Below are 21,279 nucleotides of genomic sequence, written 5' to 3'. Positions count from 1 at the left end.
CTAGAATTAATACAGATTCAAAGATAGAAGTAGAGATGATGTCACAATATATAGAACACCATTACATCATGTAAGAATAAATCATGGATTTGAATGTAAACAATAACAAGTAGTTGTCATGCCGTCAGAAACCTATAAATACCTCCATGTTTGGATTCAAACACAGGCTCCCTTGAGAAAGATATGTACAACATATCGAAACGTTGGGCAGCTGGCTCTTTGAGCTAATATATATATATATATATATATATATATATATATATATATATATATATATATATATATATTATTAAATAACTCCAAGTGTACTGTCTCTATTTAGAACAATCATCAAAAGCCACGTTTCCTAATTTAGCGTCGTAATAATGTAACATGGAGAACTACAACTTCCGCTATTGGCACCCGCAGCGAAAAACTACAACTCCCATCACCCTCCTCTTCCTGTGACGTTCGCAATCACAACCATGGCTGGCAGTAAGTTTGAACCCTCTCATTTTTACATTTGATTAAATTTGCTTATCGGTAGAGTCTCCTTGCTACTTGTAGTTGTTTTTTTAATGTATTATTTAGTGTTGAATCGATGCAAAGTCAATTCGCGCCGGTAATATAAGCAATTCCTGGTTATTTGGAGGTGACCTTGTATCTGTGAGACGGTTTTGGTGCCCGTCCTTGAAAGTACCGTCCCCGCAAGGGCTTAAATCGAACCCGTGGCTTTGAGGGCAGAATAGGCCCCGACAAGCCTTTTTTTTTCAAAGGCAAAATGCGATGGAAATGCAACCACAGCTCGTTAGACTCGTTTTTTAAATTATATATATGTATTTAAAAATACATAAATAAATACACGAACGCGTTATGTATCGTGTATGTAACAAAACTGCATTCCGTAAGAGAATAATACAAAATAACCAGAACGCCTAATTGAGTTTTGAAGCCTGAAGATTCCCGTCTCTGTATCACGATCTTCATATGGAGACGGAGTAATTGTGCGGCATCGTTTTCAATGCGATCAGTAATCAGTAAATTAATTTCCTTTACAGACACCAGACAGATAATATCATCAACTAAAATCAATACGCTGAGAATATCATTCGGAAGCGAAAAGATAGAACAGAAAGAGACGTTTGTTTTTTTTAATCTTTCTGTATTTCCCACGCGTTGTCTGTTCTAATGAAATCCCATTTTCATCAGGACTTGGTTCATTTCTGAAGAATGTGTGGTCAAAGGAGCCGGTTGTGACGGCAGCTTGTGGAATCGGACTCCTAGGTAAGTGTCTGTCTGGGATGTTTCATATTGAAGTTGAAAACTTAAACGAGGAGGAACCTGCTTTTAGTTAAGTTTGAGTGGCTTGTGTCGCATTAGGGCTCTGGACTCTTGACCGGAGGGTTGTGGGTTCAATCCCAGGTGGGGGACACTGCTGCTGTACCCTTGAGCAAGGTACTTCACCTAGATTGCTCCAGTAAAAACACAACTGTATAAATGGGTAATTGTATGTAAAAATAATGTGATATCTTGTAACAATTGTAAGTCGCCCTGGATAAGGGCGTCTGCTAAGACATTAATAATAATAATAATAATAATAATAATAATAATAATAATAATAATAATAATAATAATAATAATATCTGTAAAAAGGCTTTCATTGTGTCACTCAAACACAAATCAAAGGGTGGTGCCCTTCTGGGCAGCCAGGATACGTTATATCACTAAATGAATATTCGGCAAATCTGTAAGGTATAAATAAGGCTTCTGGTTTTTGGTTTTAACTGAGAAACGATAAAACACCCCCGCTAGAAAAAAAATAATGAAATCTGTATAGCCAATAAACACCGGAAAGACACTGGAAATGGTGACTCAATTCACGTTGCCTTCACCAGCTTCACATTTAAAAGAAAAATAACAAAAAGTGCAGTTGGGTCCACAGTAAATAAATGTGCCCGTGACCAGAAGGACTGAGTTGAGGAAGACAGCAAAGGAAAGGAGGTACAGCTGAAGTGTGCGAGTGCTGTCGAGTTACTGTACATATTGTGACAGGAAAAAAACAGCCCAAGCATTTTGGAAAGTAACCGAAAACAATAATTTCAAACAGTATATCAAAAACGAAAACCCAGGAAAAAAAAAAAAAAAAACACGATTTTGGGGTATCTCAAATAGCTAAAAATAAGCATCAAAAATGAAATGAATAAAAACCAAAAAAACAGAAGCCACAGTTATACTTTACCCAAATTCAGTCTGATAAGACTATAGGAGGCTATAATGAAGGTATAAAGAAGGGTTGTTAGTTTGTCCTTAAACACGTTAAACTTTAAGATCTTGGAAATCCATATAAGAAGCCCTCCATCACTTATTATCAATTACTGCAGCATGCATCTGTGTTACTTGTGAATGGAAAATACTGTACATATTCCAACAAATGGGTTAATCTGTACACTTACTGCTATGTAAGCATCAAGGCTAAGCATTTAGGACAGATTGGGATGAGTGTTCTGACTGTATCTTCTCAACACTCCAGTATGCAGTGAAATGAGTGTCCTCTGGTTGTGTCTCCTCTCTCTGTAGCTGTGATCCTGCCGCTGGTCAGCCCCTACACTAAATATGCTGGCATGATGAACGCAGCAGTTCCCTACAACTACCCAGGTCAGTCACTGCCTCGGGGCCTGAAGAGACTGCTTCAGAATAAAGGGCAGGTCATACCTGAGCAGGGCAGCCACCGCTCTGCACTGCAAGGTGACAGGACCTGTTTGCAGCTCCACTGAGCCGCAGAGTGGGCAGCAAAATTAGTTTAATTCTATAGTGTGGTGCAAAACCTTTGGCCATAGATGTATGCAAATCCATTTGAAAAATTCCACCCTGTTGAATCGAGTCTGATTGGCTTCCCCTATATGGCCCGGGTGCCACTTTCAGTACCTTTAACACAGGACGGAGCGGGCACTGCTGCAGCAGTGTGTGCTCTACTGTAGCAGGTATAAACACGCTTTCAGTACCTTTAACACAGGACAGAGCGGGCACTGCTGCAGCAGTGTGTGCTCTACTGTAGCAGGTATAAACACGCTTTCAGTACCTTTAACACAGGACAGAGCGGGCACTGCTGCAGCAGTGTGTGCTGTACTATAGCAGTTATAAACACGCTTTCAGTACCTTTAACACAGGACAGAGCGGGCACTGCTGCAGCAGTGTGTGCTCACTGTAGCAGGTATAAACACGCTTTCAGTACCTTTAACACAGGACAGAGCGGGCACTGCTGCAGCAGTGTGTGCTCTACTGTAGCAGGTATAAACACGCTTTCAGTACCTTTAACACAGGACAGAGCGGGCACTGCTGCAGCAGTGTGTGCTCTACTGTAGCAGGTATAAACACGCTTTCAGTACCTTTAACACAGGACAGAGCGGGCACTGCTGCAGCAGTGTGTGCTCTACTGTAGCAGGTATAAACACGCTTTCAGTACCTTTAACACAGGACAGAGCGGGCACTGCTGCAGCAGTGTGTGCTCTACTGTAGCAGGTATAAACACGCTTTGTGAATGGGGCTCAAACTGTGTAGAATTTCAGTGAGTTTAATTGTCATTTGCATTTCCCTTACTATTTCACAGCGTTTTGCAATCATTCTAAATGGTTCTGGGTTCTGTTTCTTCCAGTATTGAATTCTTATCATGTTGAGTACTTTAAAATCTTTCCCTTACCTGGCATTGAGTTTGTCAGGAGAATCCTAAGTGCCAGGACTCAACAGCAGTTCTTAATTCCATTGAAATCACGCGACATTTATAACGCAGCCACAGAAATAAAACCCAAGTAAAGAACTCAAAGTTTCTCGGCGTATTAAATCATTTCAATCAAGCTAGTAGGAGGAAGGGGAGTGATGTTGAAGCCTTGGTTAGCACTCCTTTCAGAATACAATACAAAAGAAACCGGACCCTGCCCTGTTTGATTGATTGTATTCGCAACCAGTAAGGGTTTGAAAACACGGCCAGTCACCCATATCGTTTCCATTCTCAGTTCCAGTGAGGGATAATGGGGCCCTGCCAAACGTTCCGAAGCACCCATGTGACCCAGAGGGACCGAGCCTGGATTGGCTAAAGAAGATGTAAGACCACGCCCGCCAGGACTCAGAACACGCCCAACCCCATCCACCCCCTGTTCTCCTGTACTGTGACTGTACAAAATGACAATAAAAAGTGCTTATTTAATTTAAGCTGACTGGGGTTGTGTTTCTGTTTAGTGCTGAGATGAATATTCAAACGTACGCTGTTTTAAATGGTGTGGCTCGGAGGTGCACACAGCAGGCTTATTCGCCAGCCTGTCTTGCCTGCTGCACTCGGGCCACAGTAACAAGGTGGAGGCTTGCTGTGAACGGACAGCCACGTAACCACTGCCCAAAGCACAGGCTCCTTAGCACTTAGAGAGCTTTCAACCTGATCTCATCTGCAGGGTTCACAATCTGCAACGGCAGTGCAGCACACAACACTGCCACTTACCCAAGACATCAGCAGTGCCCGAGTCACCTCACCTCGCTACAGTGCCCTCCACTGGCCAGGCACCTGGAGAGCTCAATCAGAACCCTGCAGGACTGGCCTTTGTCCTCCAGGGGGCGGTAGCACTTCAGTGTCTGCTGTTTAGCTCCTGGGTGTAAAGAGGAGAGTGGCTTGGGGATCGGAGGACTCTCACTGTTGTTGTGAGGATTGATACATTTTAAGAAATGATTGGAAAGCTATGGGCAGCAGTGTGGAGTAGTGGTCAGGGCTCTAGACTCTTGACCGGAGGGTCGTGGGTTCAATCCCAGGTGGGGGACGCTGCTGCTGTACCCTTGAGCAAGGTACTTTACCTAGATTGCTCCAGTAAAAACCCAACTGTATAAATGGGTAATTGTATGTAAAAATAATGTGATATCTTGTAACAATTGTAAGTCGCCCTGGATAAGGGCGTCTGCTAAGAAATATAATATAATAATTAGAATAGAAAAACAACATACACGTAGAGAAAACGTTATTGTTATTTGGCTAACATGTTTATTTATTTGGGGTCTTTCTTATTATAATTTATCTGGACATTGCCAGAAATATTAACTGTATAATTGTTGAACAGTCAGTGTAGTATTGAGTCGGACCCGAAACCTGTTGTTGGAGGCGGGGCGTCATTCAAGCTGGCAGGGAGCGGATTGGCTGGTGCGGAAGGAACTGAAACAGGGTTGGCAGCTTGATTGGCTGGTTTTGAGGGAGGGTGTTGTTTGGATCCAGCTGATGACAGAATTGTGGACCAATCGTGTCTTTCCTGCTGATTTGCTGTCCAGTATCTATGTTTAAATAGCTTTTTATGTTATCATTTGTAGGTTATAATGTTAAGGGGAAAAAGCCGGTATTTATGCGCGGATTGATTTAAAATTTAATTCACAGTTAAGCACTCCAGCGGTCATTTAGCTCGCTAGATCTGGAAGCTGATTGGCTGTTCGCACTCAATAGTTTTCTAATTAGAATAGGAATATAGCTGAGTTATTAATTGTAGGTAATACTTAGAATACCAGATACATATTTAGCATTAAAAAGCAATCCATGTGATTTCTTTACCAGTCGTTCATTATTTTGTGTATCAGGCTCCACACATAGCCTAGCGCAGTGCGGTATACTGTAATGATGCTGCAGTCAGTGTGCCCGGACTGCACCTGAACCATCTTAAAAACACGAAGCCTCCAATAAGCTCATTTGTAAAAGTTAGTAAAGAATGGCGCTATATAATCTAAGGAAGCTGAATGTGAACTCCTAGCTGGAGCAACGAGAGAGGGAGAGAGGGGGCGGGGCAGAGAAGGAGGCGGAGACGCTGCTAGGCAACCGGCTCCTGAACATTCCACTCCGCTGAGCAGAGACCGTTAGGATTTAAAAATGCCAAAGTTCCGAGCGGCGTCAGGCGCTTCGTTTAATTAACACACCGTTGCTGATATTTTAATTTTGAAGATAACCATATTTTAAATACTCAAATAGCTCTGTATTAAAAAGCACTTTACTTCAGTTCCAGACCGTTTTCCAACAAATAAAAGAAGGTACGTATTTATAATAAGTATATTTGTTATGATATTAAGAGTAAACCTACAAATGTAATTCAAGTTGGTTGTGCAGTTTGCTATATAATGTATTAAGTTTTTCTGTAGAAAATGTTGTAGTATTTCTTTTTTTTAATATTAATATTTCATTGTTTTCACAAAATAACATCCATACATTATCAGTTCATCCGCTAGTGTAATCAAATCTCAATATTACTCGTCATTAATTCATACATACGCTGTGGTAACTTCAAGAAGTTAAAATGGAAGGCCAGATTACAGTTTAACTAAATAAATAAATACATTAATAACGACACGAAACAAAAATACGTTTTGGTAGCTCATACGTATTTAAATTACAAAATGCGACCCGTTTTAGAAATTGATTTATATACTAACTGCCATATAAATCTAAAATTATATTTAAACTGTTTGAGGGGCAGACTAGCATAGATGATTTCTAAAAGCCATTCACTTGATAAGTAACCAATCAGCTGCTGCCTCCCCTATTGACTGACATGCTTTCAGCCAGTAACCTTTATTTATTATTATTATTATTATTATTATTATTTATTTCTTAGCAGGCGCCCTTATCCAGGGCGATTTACAATCGTAAGCAAATACATTTCAAGTATCACAGTACAAGTAATAATACAATAAGAGCAAGATAAATACAATGACTTTGGTTCAAGCAAGTACAAGTGTGACAAAATACAATTCAATACTACAGCAGATAAGTGTCAGTGATAGCTACATCAGGATATGATTAAATACAAAATACTACAGATTAAACACTTGGCAGATTACAGTATTCTGAAGTACAGGATTAAATGCAGTAAAACAGGGTGCAGATAAGAGCAAGTAAAGTGCATTTACATGAAGGGTGATAGTGTCCCAGGATACAAACAGAGGAGTTCTACAGGTGCTGTCTGAAGAGGTGAGTCTTAAGAAGACACTGCTGAGGTGAGCGAGGAAGGGAAGTTGTAACAGACTGCCGGGGAATATATTATTTGTTTATTTATTTATTTCTTAGCAGGCGTCCTTATTCAGGGCAATTTACAGCTGTTACAAAATATCACAGTACAAAGTATCACATAGATAATAGCAGTACTGGAATACAATACAATCACTAGTAAGAGCTCATTCAAATAAGAGAAAATAAAAAATGCAGTAAATAATTACGTTTCAGAGTGATTTCAGCTAAGAGCAGTTAAACTTACAAATGTTTGGTTATAAGAGTAAATTCCATTAAGAGCAAGTAGTCAGTACAATAAATAGAGAAGAACGATTTCAAATAAGCAATTACAAAAAAAAAAAGTGACTACGGTTACCTTTTAAGAGTAAAATCAAGTACGAGATACAGCAAATATAATTATGATTATGACTTTTAAGTGCGTGTCTCCTCACTCTCCTCTCTCTCCCGCGCAGGTTGAACTGTGGTGACTATGACAGCACCACCCCCTTGCACATGGCAGCCATCTGCGGCAACACCAACATGGTCAAATTCCTGCTGGCCAGGGGGGCGGAGCCCACAGTGAGAGACCGGTTTGGAGGTACCACCCTGTACCTCGCTATCAAATACAGGTACCCTCATCCAGACTCTTAACCTCTCTGCACATCAAAATCTTGATCCCTTTCACATTTGAAATTGTAATAGATATTTTCTGAAAGCGGTTTCAAGGTTTATGCTTACTATACATTATAAAGGTTATTAGTGTATGTTTGAGTATCGGAGGTGTGTCTCCCTCTAATCGTGTTGAGAGTGTGTTTCATTCTCTTGCACTCTTTGTAGGACAGATCCTCCCTCTCTCCTCTCCCCTCTCCCCTCTCCCCGTACCTCAGTTTTATATCGGCTAATCTGTGGTGTGTCGGGAGTCTCTTATAATATGTTTCTGAGTATCGGGTGTGTCTCCCTCTGATCATGTTGAGAGTGTGGTTCATTCTCTTGCACTCTTTTAAAACACTCAATGCTGAAGTTCATTGCCATTGATTGATATTCTATTGTAAAGGTGAGGGAAGGGCAGCTTTTCTTGTTTTGAAATCAACACATTAATAAATAGGCATGCTTTGATTGATTTTAATACCTGCTGACAAATACAACTTAAAGGCCATTACGATTACTCTGAAAATACGAGTATCGACACCGCTAGCATTCTACGTTCCCTCCAAGACTTTCATTTAGTTAGCCACTGTGGCTAAAGTAACTTAACATTTTTTAGCCACACTGGAAAAACTTAAGCCACTTAACAATACTGTAAACAAGTTAAACATGCTGTTTCACAAGGCAAAAAGACGTGTATTTTATTTGAAAACACGTAGATATTTAAATGCCAGACCCTACCCTTTTACAATACACATAAACGGTATATTTAAAGTGCACTATAAATCTGATTCCCATTTTATAAATGCTAAACTTAGTCCCACATGAAAAAACTTCATTACAGATTTCCTAAATTCTGAATAGGTTTGCAGAGATGTTCATGTACTGCATAATCCTTTACATTATTTGGACTGTGACGCGGTTTTCTTTCCCCTGCAGGACAGTGCTAGTGTGTGTTAATATGAATGTCTCCCTGACCAACAGCAGCTCTAGTTATGCAAGCTTGTACTAATGTGATTAATATTAGTAGGATTGTACATCCACTACTGTGTTTAAAAAACGTATTTTTATTTATTTATTTTAAATGTAGCCGTCGGCAATTTTTTACCCTGGTTTTCTTCCCAATTTGAAATGCCCAATTATTGTTTATATCCTGGTTCACTGCTGCAACCTCCTGGCGACTCGGGAAACGGAGGCTGGAACACGCGTCCTCCAAAACGTGCTCCTGCCAAGCCGTCATTTTTTGCACTGCGGATCCACAGCGAGGCCACCAGAGCTACAGTGCTGGAGGACAACACAGATCTGATGGCTCCACTGCAGAACTGCAGGCGCCCTGTCGGCCACAGGGGTCGCTGGTGCGCGGTGAACTGTGCATTCTCCTGCTGGGCCTATGCTTCGGTCAGCTGTGACATAGCCTGGATTCGAACCTGCGATCTCCAGGCTATAGGGCGCATCCTGCACTCCAGCGGAGCGCCTTTACTGGATGCGCCACTTGGGAGCCAAACCTTTTTTACCGTGTTCTTTCACCTGGGACTACTGACAGTAATATTGCACTGATTCTGACATTAAAATCCTTCTTTTTAAAGTAATAAATGTCTTTATTTTTTATTAAATTATTAAATTGGTCATTTGTCTGTACAATTTTTTTCTATCATTTTTTTTCCGTTTGGATGCCATGTGTTTTATTTTTTTGTTTTTTTCTTTCACAAGCAGCTCGTCCGCTGACTGTTTCTAATTAGAACCTCTGTCCTCCCGCCAAACACAACGTTTGTGGCATGCATATGTTACGTGATCAAGCGAAAGAGCTTTCATTGGGCAAAATGAAATCAAACCAAATAGTCTGTATTGATTCATCTACCATCACACGTTGAATGTGCGGTAGTCTCACACAAGTACATTTTTCAAAGCCTTCGCCACCGTGGCCAACTTGGGGAAAAATAGTTGAGCCAGAAGGGAAAACGTTTCGCTTGTGGTGACGTGGCGAGCAGCTGTAATTATTTTATTTGAAAACAATTAAAAAGAAGTGTTATTCCCGACCTTGGTCTCTATCACATCCTTCTGCACCAAAACAGACACAGTTTGGCACAGCTCACAAATATGTGGACTGTACTGGTTCACTATATATCTACCTTTAATGACGTTGCTGGAATGTTGTAAGTTTCTCATGTCGTTTCTATAAGGTTGTGTGCAGGCAGCTTTTTCATGATTGCATCTGAAGTATTTGCAGATGTTAGTGATCTTACATAATAAATGCAGAGTCACAAATAATCGCCGGGGCTACTGGCAAATATTGTAAATAAAAACCGGGGCATTTATTCAAAGTTTTACGGTAATCACACTTCAATACATGATTGATAAATAAAAATAATTAAATGGAATACTTTACATTACAGGGTAATTACTACAAATAACTAGAAGAAGTCATATCTGCCGGATAGGTGGAGTAAATTAATCGTGGTTGTGAGTGTCTATATATACAGATGTCGTCAAGGGTTTACATACTGCAATGTATGGAAATTTGAATTCAGTGGGGTATGCACACTTTTGACGACAACTGTGTATGTGTGTGTATGTATGTATGTAGTCAAAAGTTTACGTACTCCAATGTACATATATAATTTCTTGAAATTTCTCAAACAAATTAAAGGAAAAATCTTTTGTAGCAAAAGTTTTGCTTTTTGTAGATGAGGGAAAAAAAAGTCAGAAGAAATAGATGTCTATAATTACTTATTTCAAAAAAAATTTTTTTTTGAAAAAATGCTAATTCAAAAGTATTCATACCCTGACATGGAAAACGGAATTAGTAGTTTGTTGAGGCACCTTTAGCAATAATAACCTCTTTTAAACGATAAGGATATTTGTCAATACGCTTTTGGCATGATTCTTTAGTGATTTTTGACCATTCTTGTTCCAGTTCCCATTGTGTCATTGTAGCGGTGTGCGCGCGCAGCTGTACCAGATTGGATGTACCAGATGGTACACGCACCTCTTGCAGCTTTACCCTTCTCGATTCGGATGTTGGGGGCCTGGAGTTTCACGGTTTGTTTCTAAGTCAGCTCGACAAATAGCCAGTGGAGAACCACCCGTACCGGTACCGTACTGAGCCCTCACGGGTCGGGTGTGCCATAAAAGTGACTAAACTAAGCAGATCATGTGCTTGAAAGAGTTGAAACACAATCGTGGAAAAAACAAACAGAGATAAACATTTCACACAGAAGGGTAGACAGGGGCAATTATAAAACAGAGGTAAGAGAATGAATTTTAAAGAGAGGGACCAGTGATCATGTTAATAAAACTAATACGAGGTGAGAGAATGAATTTTAAAGATGGTCAGCACTTTTTTAAAGGGAGGGACCGGTGATCATGTTAATAAAGCTAATAAGTAAGAGAATGGATTTTAAAGATGGTCAGCACTCTTTAAAAAGTAAGTTAAGAATTATGTTGCAGTTGGGGGGGGCGGGGAGTTTGGTTGCCATGCTGTGGCGTGCACTTCCTGTCAGTGCGGAGAGGAAGCTGGTTTCCTGGTGCGCAGTGCGGTGGTGTGGACAAGACAACGAGGTAGGAACCCCCTCTGTCTCTGTCTCTGTTCTTTGTTTCAGCACTTAATCCCCCAGAGAGTATTGCAGGATTTTTATTCCTCTGTTTTTAGAACAATGATCTCGAATGGAACCCCCTCTCCTCTGTCTCTTCCTCTCTCTCTCCCTGCTCACTGGCATTGAGGCCGACGCTCATTTCCTGTCTGTAACAAACAAGACGATACAAAATAAAAACAGAATCTGTTTTAAACGTTTCAGAGGCTTTGGGGACGAGTTATAATATAAGGTAATATGTAAGAGAATGGATTTTAAAGATGGTCAGCGCTCCTTTAAAGGGAGGGGCCGGTGATCATGTTAATAAAGCTAATAAGAGGTGAGAGAATGGATTTTAAAGATGGTCAGCGCTCCTTTAAAGGGAGGGGAAAGTGATCATGTTAATAAAGCTAAAAAGAGGTGAGAGAATGGATTTTAAAGATGGTCACCGCTCCTTTAAAGGGAGAGTCAGTGATAATGTTAATAAAGCTAATAAGAGATAAGAGAATTGATTTTGTAGATGGTCAGCACTGATTTAAAGGGAGGGACCAGTGATCATGTTAATAAAGCTAATAAGAGGTAAGAGAATTGATTTTAAAGATGGTCAGCACTGATTTAAAGGGAGGGACCAGTGATCATGTTAATAAAGCTAATAAGAGGTAAGAGAATTGATTTTAAAGATGGTCAGCACTGATTTAAAGGGAGGGACCAGTGATCATGTTAATAAAGCTAATAAGAGGTAAGAGAATTGATTTTAAAGATGGTCAGCACTGATTTAAAGGGAGGGACCAGTGATCATGTTAATAAAGCTAATAAGAGGTGAGAGAATGGATTTTAAAGATGGTCAGCGCTCCTTTAAAGGGAGGGACCGTGATTTCAGTAAGTAAGCAATGCCATAGCCAGCTATGAGGCATCGAGTCACAGAGCTGTGTTAAAATCATACTGATCGTTATTTATTAAGGCTCTCTTACGTATTGCTTTGGCGCAAAATAAAATGCATTTCATCCCTCGTTGTGTGCATGCATTAATTCCCAAGTCTCACTGATATCTACAGCCTCTGTGCTCTTCAAAAACACCGTACGGCTCGGTTCATACCAGCATAGCTGTGAGCTAAACACGTTCAAATGGCTTCTAAACGACCAAGGCTTATTGGTGACTTTTTAACAAGGCGAAGCAAAGTAATAATGTTGATTAGAAAGAAATAATACATTCTCTCGGTAGCCAACAGTTTAGAAACCACTAGTGGAAGCAGCTTGTAAACTGCAGTGTAGTGAACCAGCTTATTAATATTGCAATTCTAAACCTCTAGTGGAAGAGGCTTGTAAACTGCAGTGTAGTGAACCAGCTTATTAATATTGCAATTCTAAACCTCTAGTGAAAGCAGCTTATTAATATTGCAATTCTAAACCTCTAGTGGAAGCAGCTTATTAATATTGCAATTCTAAACCTCTAGTGGAAGAGGCTTGTAAACTGCAGTGTAGTGAACCAGCTTATTAATATTGCAATTCTAAACCTCTAGTGGAAGCAGCTTATTAATATTGCAATTCTAAACCTCTAGTGGAAGAGGCTTGTAAACTGCAGTGTAGTGAACCAGCTTATTAATATTGCAATTCTAAACCTCTAGTGGAAGCAGCTTGTAAACTGCAGTGTAGTGAACCAGCTTATTAATATTGCAATTCTAAACCTCTAGTGAAAGCAGCTTATTAATATTGCAATTCTAAACCTCTAGTGGAAGCAGCTTATTAATATTGCAATTTTAAACCTCTAGTGGAAGAGGCTTGTAAACTGCAGTGTAGTGAACCAGCTTATTAATATTAAAATTCTAAACCTCTAGTGAAAGCAGCTTATTAATATTGCAATTCTAAACCTCTAGTGGAAGAGGCTTGTAAACTGCAGTGTAGTGAACCAGCTTATTAATATTGAAATTCTAAACCTCTAGTGAAAGCAGCTTATTAATATTGCAATTCTAAACCTCTAGTGGAAGCAGCTTATTAATATTGCAATTCTAAACCTCTAGTGGAAGCAGCTTGTAAACTGCAGTGTAGTGAACCAGCTTATTAATATTGCAATTCTAAACCTCTAGTGCAAAGGTGCGCAACCAAACATTTATCATGGGCCGCATATCCAGAAAACTAGTTTATCCTAATGTGTGTAGCGGTCTGCACATTACCAATGAATAATCTGAGTTTAACCCCTTTGCTGCAATATACATAGGCATATACATATAGGCAATTTCCCTTGAAATTAATGTTAATTTTGTTCTGTACTGCATGATACACATCACAAACAAAATATACAAAACAATTAAACACAAAGCATTAATGTCGTATTGTTATACCATATACACACGCATTGCACAACAATACAAAGCACATTAAATATCTACTTGCTGAAGCGGTTTTTATTTTAGCCGACAAGTTGTTCAGTTGCAATAATATTATTAATTGTTTAAGGGCTGGACAAGATCTTCCATGTGTGCAGATCGGCTGTGTGGTCTTGCCCTGCTTTGCTGTCACAGAGATGAGATTGATCTCTCCACGACAGACATGTTGCAGAAATGTGATGACAATGCTCACAGGAAGATTGGCAAACTACTTTAAAATGAGCTACACGTGATGATGTGTAAACAAGCCAATCGGAGCAGTGCATTTCCTGAAGGAGAACACGTATATTCCTGTATATCGCTGCTGTCACAGCCCTGTACAAAACCACACAGTCCGTATTATATTGCAGAGTCAGAACCGCAGTACTCACAAGTCTATAATAGTGTCGTATTCAGAAAAAAACAAAACAAAAAACAAAACAACACACTGTTAACTAACCGTTTGTATTTAAACAAACTGCATATAACAATCTGCTGATATCCTCTCTGTGTCGTTATAAACCTCGGGGGGAGAGGGTGGGCGCGGCGCAGGTCTCGGCTGTGCTTGCAGATTATTCTTGGCTAGCTCCGTCCTGACTCAGTTATGAACGATGTTGCAATTCGGGGAGGAGTTCAGTTGTTTGGTTTCCGCGCTCGGGCGCGCCCTTCCTGTCAGCGCACATTCTCAGAGAGGAAGTTGATTTCTTGCTACGCAGTGCGGTCGAGTGGACAAAACAACGAGGTAGGAACCCTCTCTCTTTTCATTTTCAGCACTTAATCGCCAGAGAGTATTGCAGGATTTTTATTCCACTGTTTTTAGAACAGAGATCTCGAATGTACCCCCTTCCTGTCTTCCTCTGCTCTTTATCCCTGCTCGCTGGCATTGAGGCCGATGCCCACTTCCTGTCTAACAGACAAACAAGGGCGATGCAATATGAAAATACAAACTTAAACGAAAGTGAAACGGCTCTAGAAATGCGTAGAGCTCTAAAACAGTGTCACTCGTTATATTCGTAGATTTATATCAAGCTAAAGGCATCCATGGGAGGTTTCTGTAAACATGTCATAAATAGGGGTCTACTTAAATCGCGGTAAATTTACGTATTTTTCACTGGTATGTTGCGGAATAAAATTAGGATTTCGCGGACATGTTTAAACATTAAATAAACCGAAGTAGACAGTATTTCAGAACACCATAAAGCCTAAAAATAGTGGTACTTGCTTCCGTACTAAAACAGTGCTGGCATTTGTTAAAGGCGAGTATGCAGCATCCCCCTGCAGTTGACCATACATTGAGACTGCACGTCTGCATCCACTGAATTGGTTGGAAGTTAAGGCAAAGCTTTGCCAAGTTATACAGATGTGGAAATCGATTAGAAACAGCCCAAAAACTTGGTTACACAAGGGCATCTGGTAGAGTTTAATAAAGGCAATGTATGCAGCACGTTTGTTGTCATGTTATTTGTCCCATCCAATCATTTATTTTATTAGTACCGAGTCAAAACAAAGAAAACGTGGCTATTCGGGTCTAAAATTCAAACTGTAAGCAGCAGGTTGAAGCGAGGTGGCTGTGCTGGATCATTTTAGTACTGATTTAACTTGCAGACAGGGATACTTATTGTCTGCGCTGACTTTCCAGTTTGGTTTCTGAAAGCTGTTTATTTTACGTTCTGTTCAGTAGCCTCTGAAGTAGCCTTTTGTTTAATGTGTGATTCTGAAGCTAAATAGCGATCGATTGTATTTTCTCCAAAGACACATTAATATATGGAAAACAATTACCTCAGTCTGCATGTAGTTTCTTTGGTTAATATCTTTAAACGACCATCAGCCGAAATATACTTTGCTTTTTTTGTCGTCCATTTCTACAATTTTCCCTCCAATGCTGAAAACTAGATTTAAGCAGCCTAAATCAAAACAACGCGGCACCACGTTTGTCCCGCCCACTCCGGCACAGTACAGGTCACATAAAAGCAGTAAAGACGCACTGATAGGCTGATTAAAACAAGAACGTTAACTGCTTTGGGGAATTTATTTTGTAAATGTTACTTGTGGACATTTTTTGTTTGTTTGATTTTTGCGTAAGTGCAATGCACACGGGACGGTGAAGGAATACAAAAAGGCTATCTGCAGAAGGAAGATACGTAGTTTGCGTCGCTTGCGTTGTGCAGTAGTTCATTTAAACATTTTTTCTTTTTTTCCTCTCCGTACTTGTTTGTATGCATTGGCCCCTAAGAGGTGAATTTCGCGGTGACCCCTCAATTTCACGATTTCCGCGAAAGCGCAATTTCGGTAGGTCCCTAGTCATAAACTATGCGAAGAGGCTTGTAACTGCAGTGTAGTGAACCAGCTTATTAATATTGCAATTCTAAACCTCTAGTGGAAGCAGCTTATTAATATTGCAATTCTAAACCTCTAGTGGAAGAGGCTTGTAAACTGCAGTGTAGTGAACCAGCTTATTAATATTGCAATTCTAAACCTCTAGTGGAAGAGGCTTGTAAACTGCAGTGTAGTGAACCAGCTTATTAATATTGCAATTCTAAACCTCTATGAAAGCAGCTTATTAATATTGCAATTCTAAACCTCTAGTGGAAGAGGCTTGTAAACTGCAGTGTAGTGAACCAGCTTATTAATATTGCAATTCTAAACCTCTAGTGGAAGAGGCTTGTAAACTGCAGTGTAGTGAACCAGCTTATTAATATTGCAATTCTAAACCTCTAGTGGAAGCAGCTTATTAATATTGCAATTCTAAACCTCTAGTGGAAGAGGCTTGTAAACTGCAGTGTAGTGAACCAGCTTATTAATATTGCAATTCTAAACCTCTAGTGGAAGAGGCTTGTAAACTGCAGTGTAGTGAACCAGCTTATTAATATTGCAATTCTAAACCTCTAGTGGAAGCAGCTTATTAATATTGCAATTCTAAACCTCTAGTGGAAGCAGCTTATTAATATTGCAATTCTAAACCTCTAGTGGAAGAGGCTTGTAAACTGCAGTGTAGTGAACCAGCTTATTAATATTGCAATTCTAAACCTCTAGTGCAAAGGTGCACAACTAAACTTTTATTATGGGCCGCATATCCAGAAAACTAGTTTATCCTAATGTGTGTAGCGGTCTGCACATTACCAATGAATAATCTGAGTTTAACCCTTAGCAGCAATATACATAGGCATATTTTGGTTCATTTTGTTTCGTACTGCACGATACACATCACAAACAAAATATACAAAACAATTCAACACAAAGCATTAATGTCGTATTGTTATACCATATACACACGCATTGCACAACAATACAAAGCACATTAAATATCTACTTGCTGAAGCGGTTTTTATTTCAGTTGCAATAATATTATTGCAATAATATTATTAATTGTTTAAGGGCTGGACAAGATCTTCCATGTGTGCAGATCGGCTGTGTGGTCTTGCCCTGCTTTGCTGTCACAGAGATGAGATTGATCTCTCCACGACAGACATGTTGCAGAAATGTGATGACAGTGGTCACAGGAAGATTGGCAAACTACTTTAAAATGAGCTGCACGTGATGTTGTGTAAACAAGCCAATCGGAGCAGTGCATTTCCTGAAGGAGAACACGTATATTCCTGTATATCGCTGCTGTCACAACCCTGTACAAAACCACACAGTCCGTATTATATTGCAGAGTCAGGACCGCAGTACTCACAAGTCTATAATAGGGTCGTATTCAGAAACAAAACAAAAAAAACAAACAAAAAAAAAAACTGTTAACTAACCGTTTGTATTTAAACAAACTGCATATAACAATCTGCTGATATCCTCTCTGTGTCGTTATAAACCTCGGGGGGAGAGGGTGGGCGCGGCGCAGGTCTCGGCTGTGCTTGCAGATTATTCTTGGCTAGCTCCGTCCTGACTCAGTTATGAACGATGTTGCAATTCGGGGAGGAGTTCAGTTGTTTGGTTTCCGCGCTCGGGCGCGCCCTTCCTGTCAGCGCACATTCTCAGAGAGGAAGTTGATTTCTAGCTGCGCAGTGCGGTCGAGTGGACAAAACAACGAGGTAGGAACCCTCTCTCTTTTCATTTTCAGCACTTAATCGCCTAGAGAGTATTGCAGGATTTTTATTCCACTGTTTTTAGAACAGAGATCTCGAATGTACCCCCTTCCTCTCTTCCTCTGCTCTTTATCCCTGCTCGCTGGCATTGAGGCCGATGCCCACTTCCTGTCTAACAGACAAACAAGGGCGATGCAATATGAAAATACAAACTTAAACGAAAGTGAAATGGCTCTAGAAATGCGTAGAGCTCTAAAACAGTGTCACTCGTTATATTCGTAGATTTATATCAAGCTGAAGTATGTTTCTGTAAACATGTCGTATAGTATGCGATGGGAGTGTTTCGCTGTTGCTCTCGTTAGTAATGATTGTGAGTGTGCTGTCCTATCCTGTCCTCTGGGGTTCAGTCATGTGAACGATGCAGAGCGTGTAGTTTGAAATCTCTCTGCAGTCGGGTGTAACTGCGCCGCTACAAAGATATATAACATTTAACAAGATGCTCCACTGCGCCTTTAGTTCCGTCTCACTGCGCGCAAATCATTGCTGAGAGAACTCGGCAGAATATTTTCTACGGAGAGTCAGTGGAGGCGTAAGAATTGTTGCTGGTTTTCGCCATGTTAAAAAAATGCATCAGACTTTAAGTCGATTTCACACTTGCCCAAGGCCCTTTGAAGAAAACGCAACATTAGCAAATTATGACAACACGTAATTAATATGAAACATGCTGTTTCCTGAGCGCTGTCCTGTTCCGCGGCGCATGCGCAGTAAATACAGTCACGGCTGATCGATGGTAATATTTATTGACAGCTTTCTGGAGCGGGTAACGGGACATTTAAAAGCTGCATCATGTCAGATATATTTTATTACTATTTTTGTGTGTGTTAATTATTTGTGAAATAATTTCATAACAAATATACAGATGAACATTACCTTTTTTTTTAACCTGCTTGTCCAAGTAGCTGCCGGTAGTTTCTTTACCGTAATGTATTGCAGTGTCTTGATAATATTTCATGTTGTAATGTTATGTATTTCAAAAGTAACCGCTGTTACCAGACTGTTACATGATTTAATGAATACGTTTCGTTTTGTTCTATTAAATGCATCACCTCTATGTAAATCCAGGCTCCACCCAGGCACTGTCTCTGCTGGATTTTAATGTAAATCAGCTCAAAGTGACTTCATTGAAGCCTTAATTGAACTAAGAGCTTTCTTTGTTGCTATTAGTTTAAAAAAAAAGACTGAAAAGTACTCTGCTGTATATATTTAATAATAATATGTAATTGTTGCCTGTAGTCCATTTAAGTGTTTTAAAAAAATAATAAAGAACACATTTGTAAAGCTAAGTTTCTGGTTATGTAATTGTTGCAAATTAATTTTTGTAAATATAAACTGTGATGTGTTAACTGTACCACTGAATAGTGAGTTATTTGAATAAAAATGGTTTCTCCAAGAATAATAAATGTTAACTTCACACTTCTGTCTCCTAAACTTCCTTTCTATTAAGCACTCGTATTTAATAGTTTATAAACAAAATAATGTATCAATTAAACTACAAAGATTAAATATAAAAAATAGCTTTAACTTCACTTTATACATAAAATACCATATATTATGTAATTTCTTGTTTAATTGTAATAACCTATATTTAAATATATATAGATAGATAGATAAACATAAGATTGTTAAACACGGTTTTAAGTTAATTTCAGTGTTAAGAATAATAAGTACATAGCTCACCTGCCTGTCTTTCCTGCACACACCTGGACTTGCATGCAGGCGTCTCTTCTTTAGAGTGATGTTTCTGCGCATGCTGAACAGGACAGCGCTCAGAAAACAGCATTTTTTATAATTACGTATTGTCATAATTTGCTAATGTTGCCCTTTTCTTCAAAAGGCCTTGGGCAAGTGTGAAATCGACTTCAAAAGTTTGAATTTTTTTAACATGGCGAAAACCAGCACAAACCAGCAACATTTCTTCCGCCTCCTCCATTGACTCTCCATAGAAACAGTTCTGCCGAGCTCTCTGTATATACCACAATGCATTGCGCGCAGTGAGACGGAAGTCTCCATTGAAAATCAGCGGAGTCGAGTATCTTGTTAATAGAATATCGTTGGTCACACTCACACTCGGGTACAGAGCCTCACTTGTCATTGATAACACACTGCAGTGCATGCTGGGAGTGGAACCCAGCAGGGTCTCAAATGGCTTCTTCCTTCCTTGATAAGAGATGAAAACTTGTGTTAAAATAATTGACATGGTGTTTGTTTTTGTGTAATTGTTAATATGATCCTAATGTCAAGTAGCAGACACACTACCCCTCTCTCTCTCACTCTGTGTTCTTTACAGGAAGTTGGTCGTTGGTACTGTAACAAACACACACAACGCAGACTTCAGTCAGGAAGGAGGTGTAGCGGAGCAGAGTGAGTGTTATAGGAGCTGAACCCAGGTCCGGTTATAACGACTGAGCTCGTCTCCTAGATCCTGCGCTGGGCTGTAAGTGTCCTCTGTACTTAAGTTATAATTTATTTTATGTATATAGTGCCTTTCATACCACAGTATCTTCAAGAGCTTTACATGTCATTTATAGAGCTCCTTCCATACCACAGGATCTCAAAGAGCTTTACATGTCATTTATAGAGCTCCTTTCATACCACAGGATCTCAAAGAGCTTTACATGTCATTTATAGAGCTCCTTCCATACCACAGGATCTCAAAGAGCTTTACATGTCATTTATAGAGCTCCTTCCATACCACAGGATCTCAAAGAGCTTTACATGTCATTTATAGAGCTCCTTCCATACCACAGGATCTCAAAGAGCTTTACATGTCATTTATAGAGCTCCTTCCATACCACAGGATCTCAAAGAGCTTTACATGTCATTTATAGAGCTCCTTTCATACCACAGGATCTCAAAGAGCTTTACATGTCATTTATAGAGCTCCTTCCATACCACTGGATCTCCAAGAGCTTTACATGTCATTTATAGAGCTCCTTCCATACCACAGTATCTCCAAGAGCTTTACATGTCATTTATAGAGCTCCTTCCATACCACAGGATCTCCAAGAGCTTTACATGTCATTTATAGAGCTCCTTCCATACCACTGGATCTCCAAGAGCTTTACATGTCATTTATAGAGCTCCTTTCATACCACAGGAAATCAAAGAGCTTTACATGTCATCTATAGAGCTACTTTACATGCCATTTATAGTCAGGTGGTTTAGTCAAACCCAGTCAGTTGGGTTAGTGGAAACCCGGTCAGTTGGGTTAGTGGAAACCCAGTCAGTTGGGTTAGTGGAAACCCAGTCAGTTGGGTTAGTGGAAACCCAGTCAGTTGGGTTAGTGGAAACCCAGTCAGTTGGGTTAGTGGAAACCCAGTCAGTTGGGTTAGTGGAAACCCAGTCAGTTGGGTTAGTGGAAACCCAGTCAGTTGGGTTAGTGGAAACCCGGTCAGTTGGGTTAGTGGAAACCCAGTCAGTTGGGTTAGTGGAAACCCAGTCAGTTGGGCTAGTGGAAACCCAGTCAGTTGGATTTAAATTATAATTCAGGCTTCTGTTTTTCGTTCTTTATTATTCATTTTAGGTGCTTATTTTAACCCTTTGATGCCCAAGCAGAATGGCCATTTGTGTTTTAGCAACCTTAAATCAGAAATTAAAACCCAGTATCTACAGAAAAGGCTTACCTGTCTGTTTCCAGTGGTA

General features: G+C 39.8%; 2 protein-coding genes across 6 annotated transcripts in view; both read left to right on the top strand.

The window, feature by feature from the left end:
• The first annotated feature begins 366 nt into the window (after nt 1–366).
• On the top strand, nt 367–4,185 carry LOC117410042 (NADH dehydrogenase [ubiquinone] 1 alpha subcomplex subunit 3-like). Its single transcript, XM_059018563.1, has 4 exons — nt 367–474; nt 1,189–1,263; nt 2,557–2,634; nt 3,990–4,185. The coding sequence occupies exons 1-4, from the start codon at nt 465–467 to the stop codon at nt 4,079–4,081; spliced, it is 255 nt and encodes an 84-aa protein (XP_058874546.1). The 5' UTR covers nt 367–464; the 3' UTR covers nt 4,082–4,185.
• A 6,938-nt stretch (nt 4,186–11,123) lies between these two features.
• Nucleotides 11,124–21,279, top strand: part of LOC117965833 (butyrophilin subfamily 1 member A1-like) — an 80,183-nt gene continuing 70,027 nt past the window's right edge. For 2 of the 5 annotated variants that reach the window (XM_059018487.1, XM_059018486.1), the window contains exons 1-2: nt 17,301–17,583; nt 19,925–20,071. The gene's annotated coding sequence lies outside the window, so the exon portion shown is untranslated. Of the gene's footprint in view, nt 11,183–14,231; nt 14,298–17,300; nt 17,584–19,924; nt 20,072–21,279 lie in introns of those variants that run through there. The other 3 variants (XM_059018483.1, XM_059018484.1, XM_059018481.1) reach the window with 3 other exon arrangements.

The sequence above is a fragment of the Acipenser ruthenus genome, chromosome 60, assembly GCF_902713425.1.
Source record: "Acipenser ruthenus chromosome 60, fAciRut3.2 maternal haplotype, whole genome shotgun sequence".
NCBI lineage: Eukaryota > Metazoa > Chordata > Actinopteri > Acipenseriformes > Acipenseridae > Acipenser > Acipenser ruthenus.
This window is presented reverse-complemented; position numbering and strand designations above follow the sequence as displayed.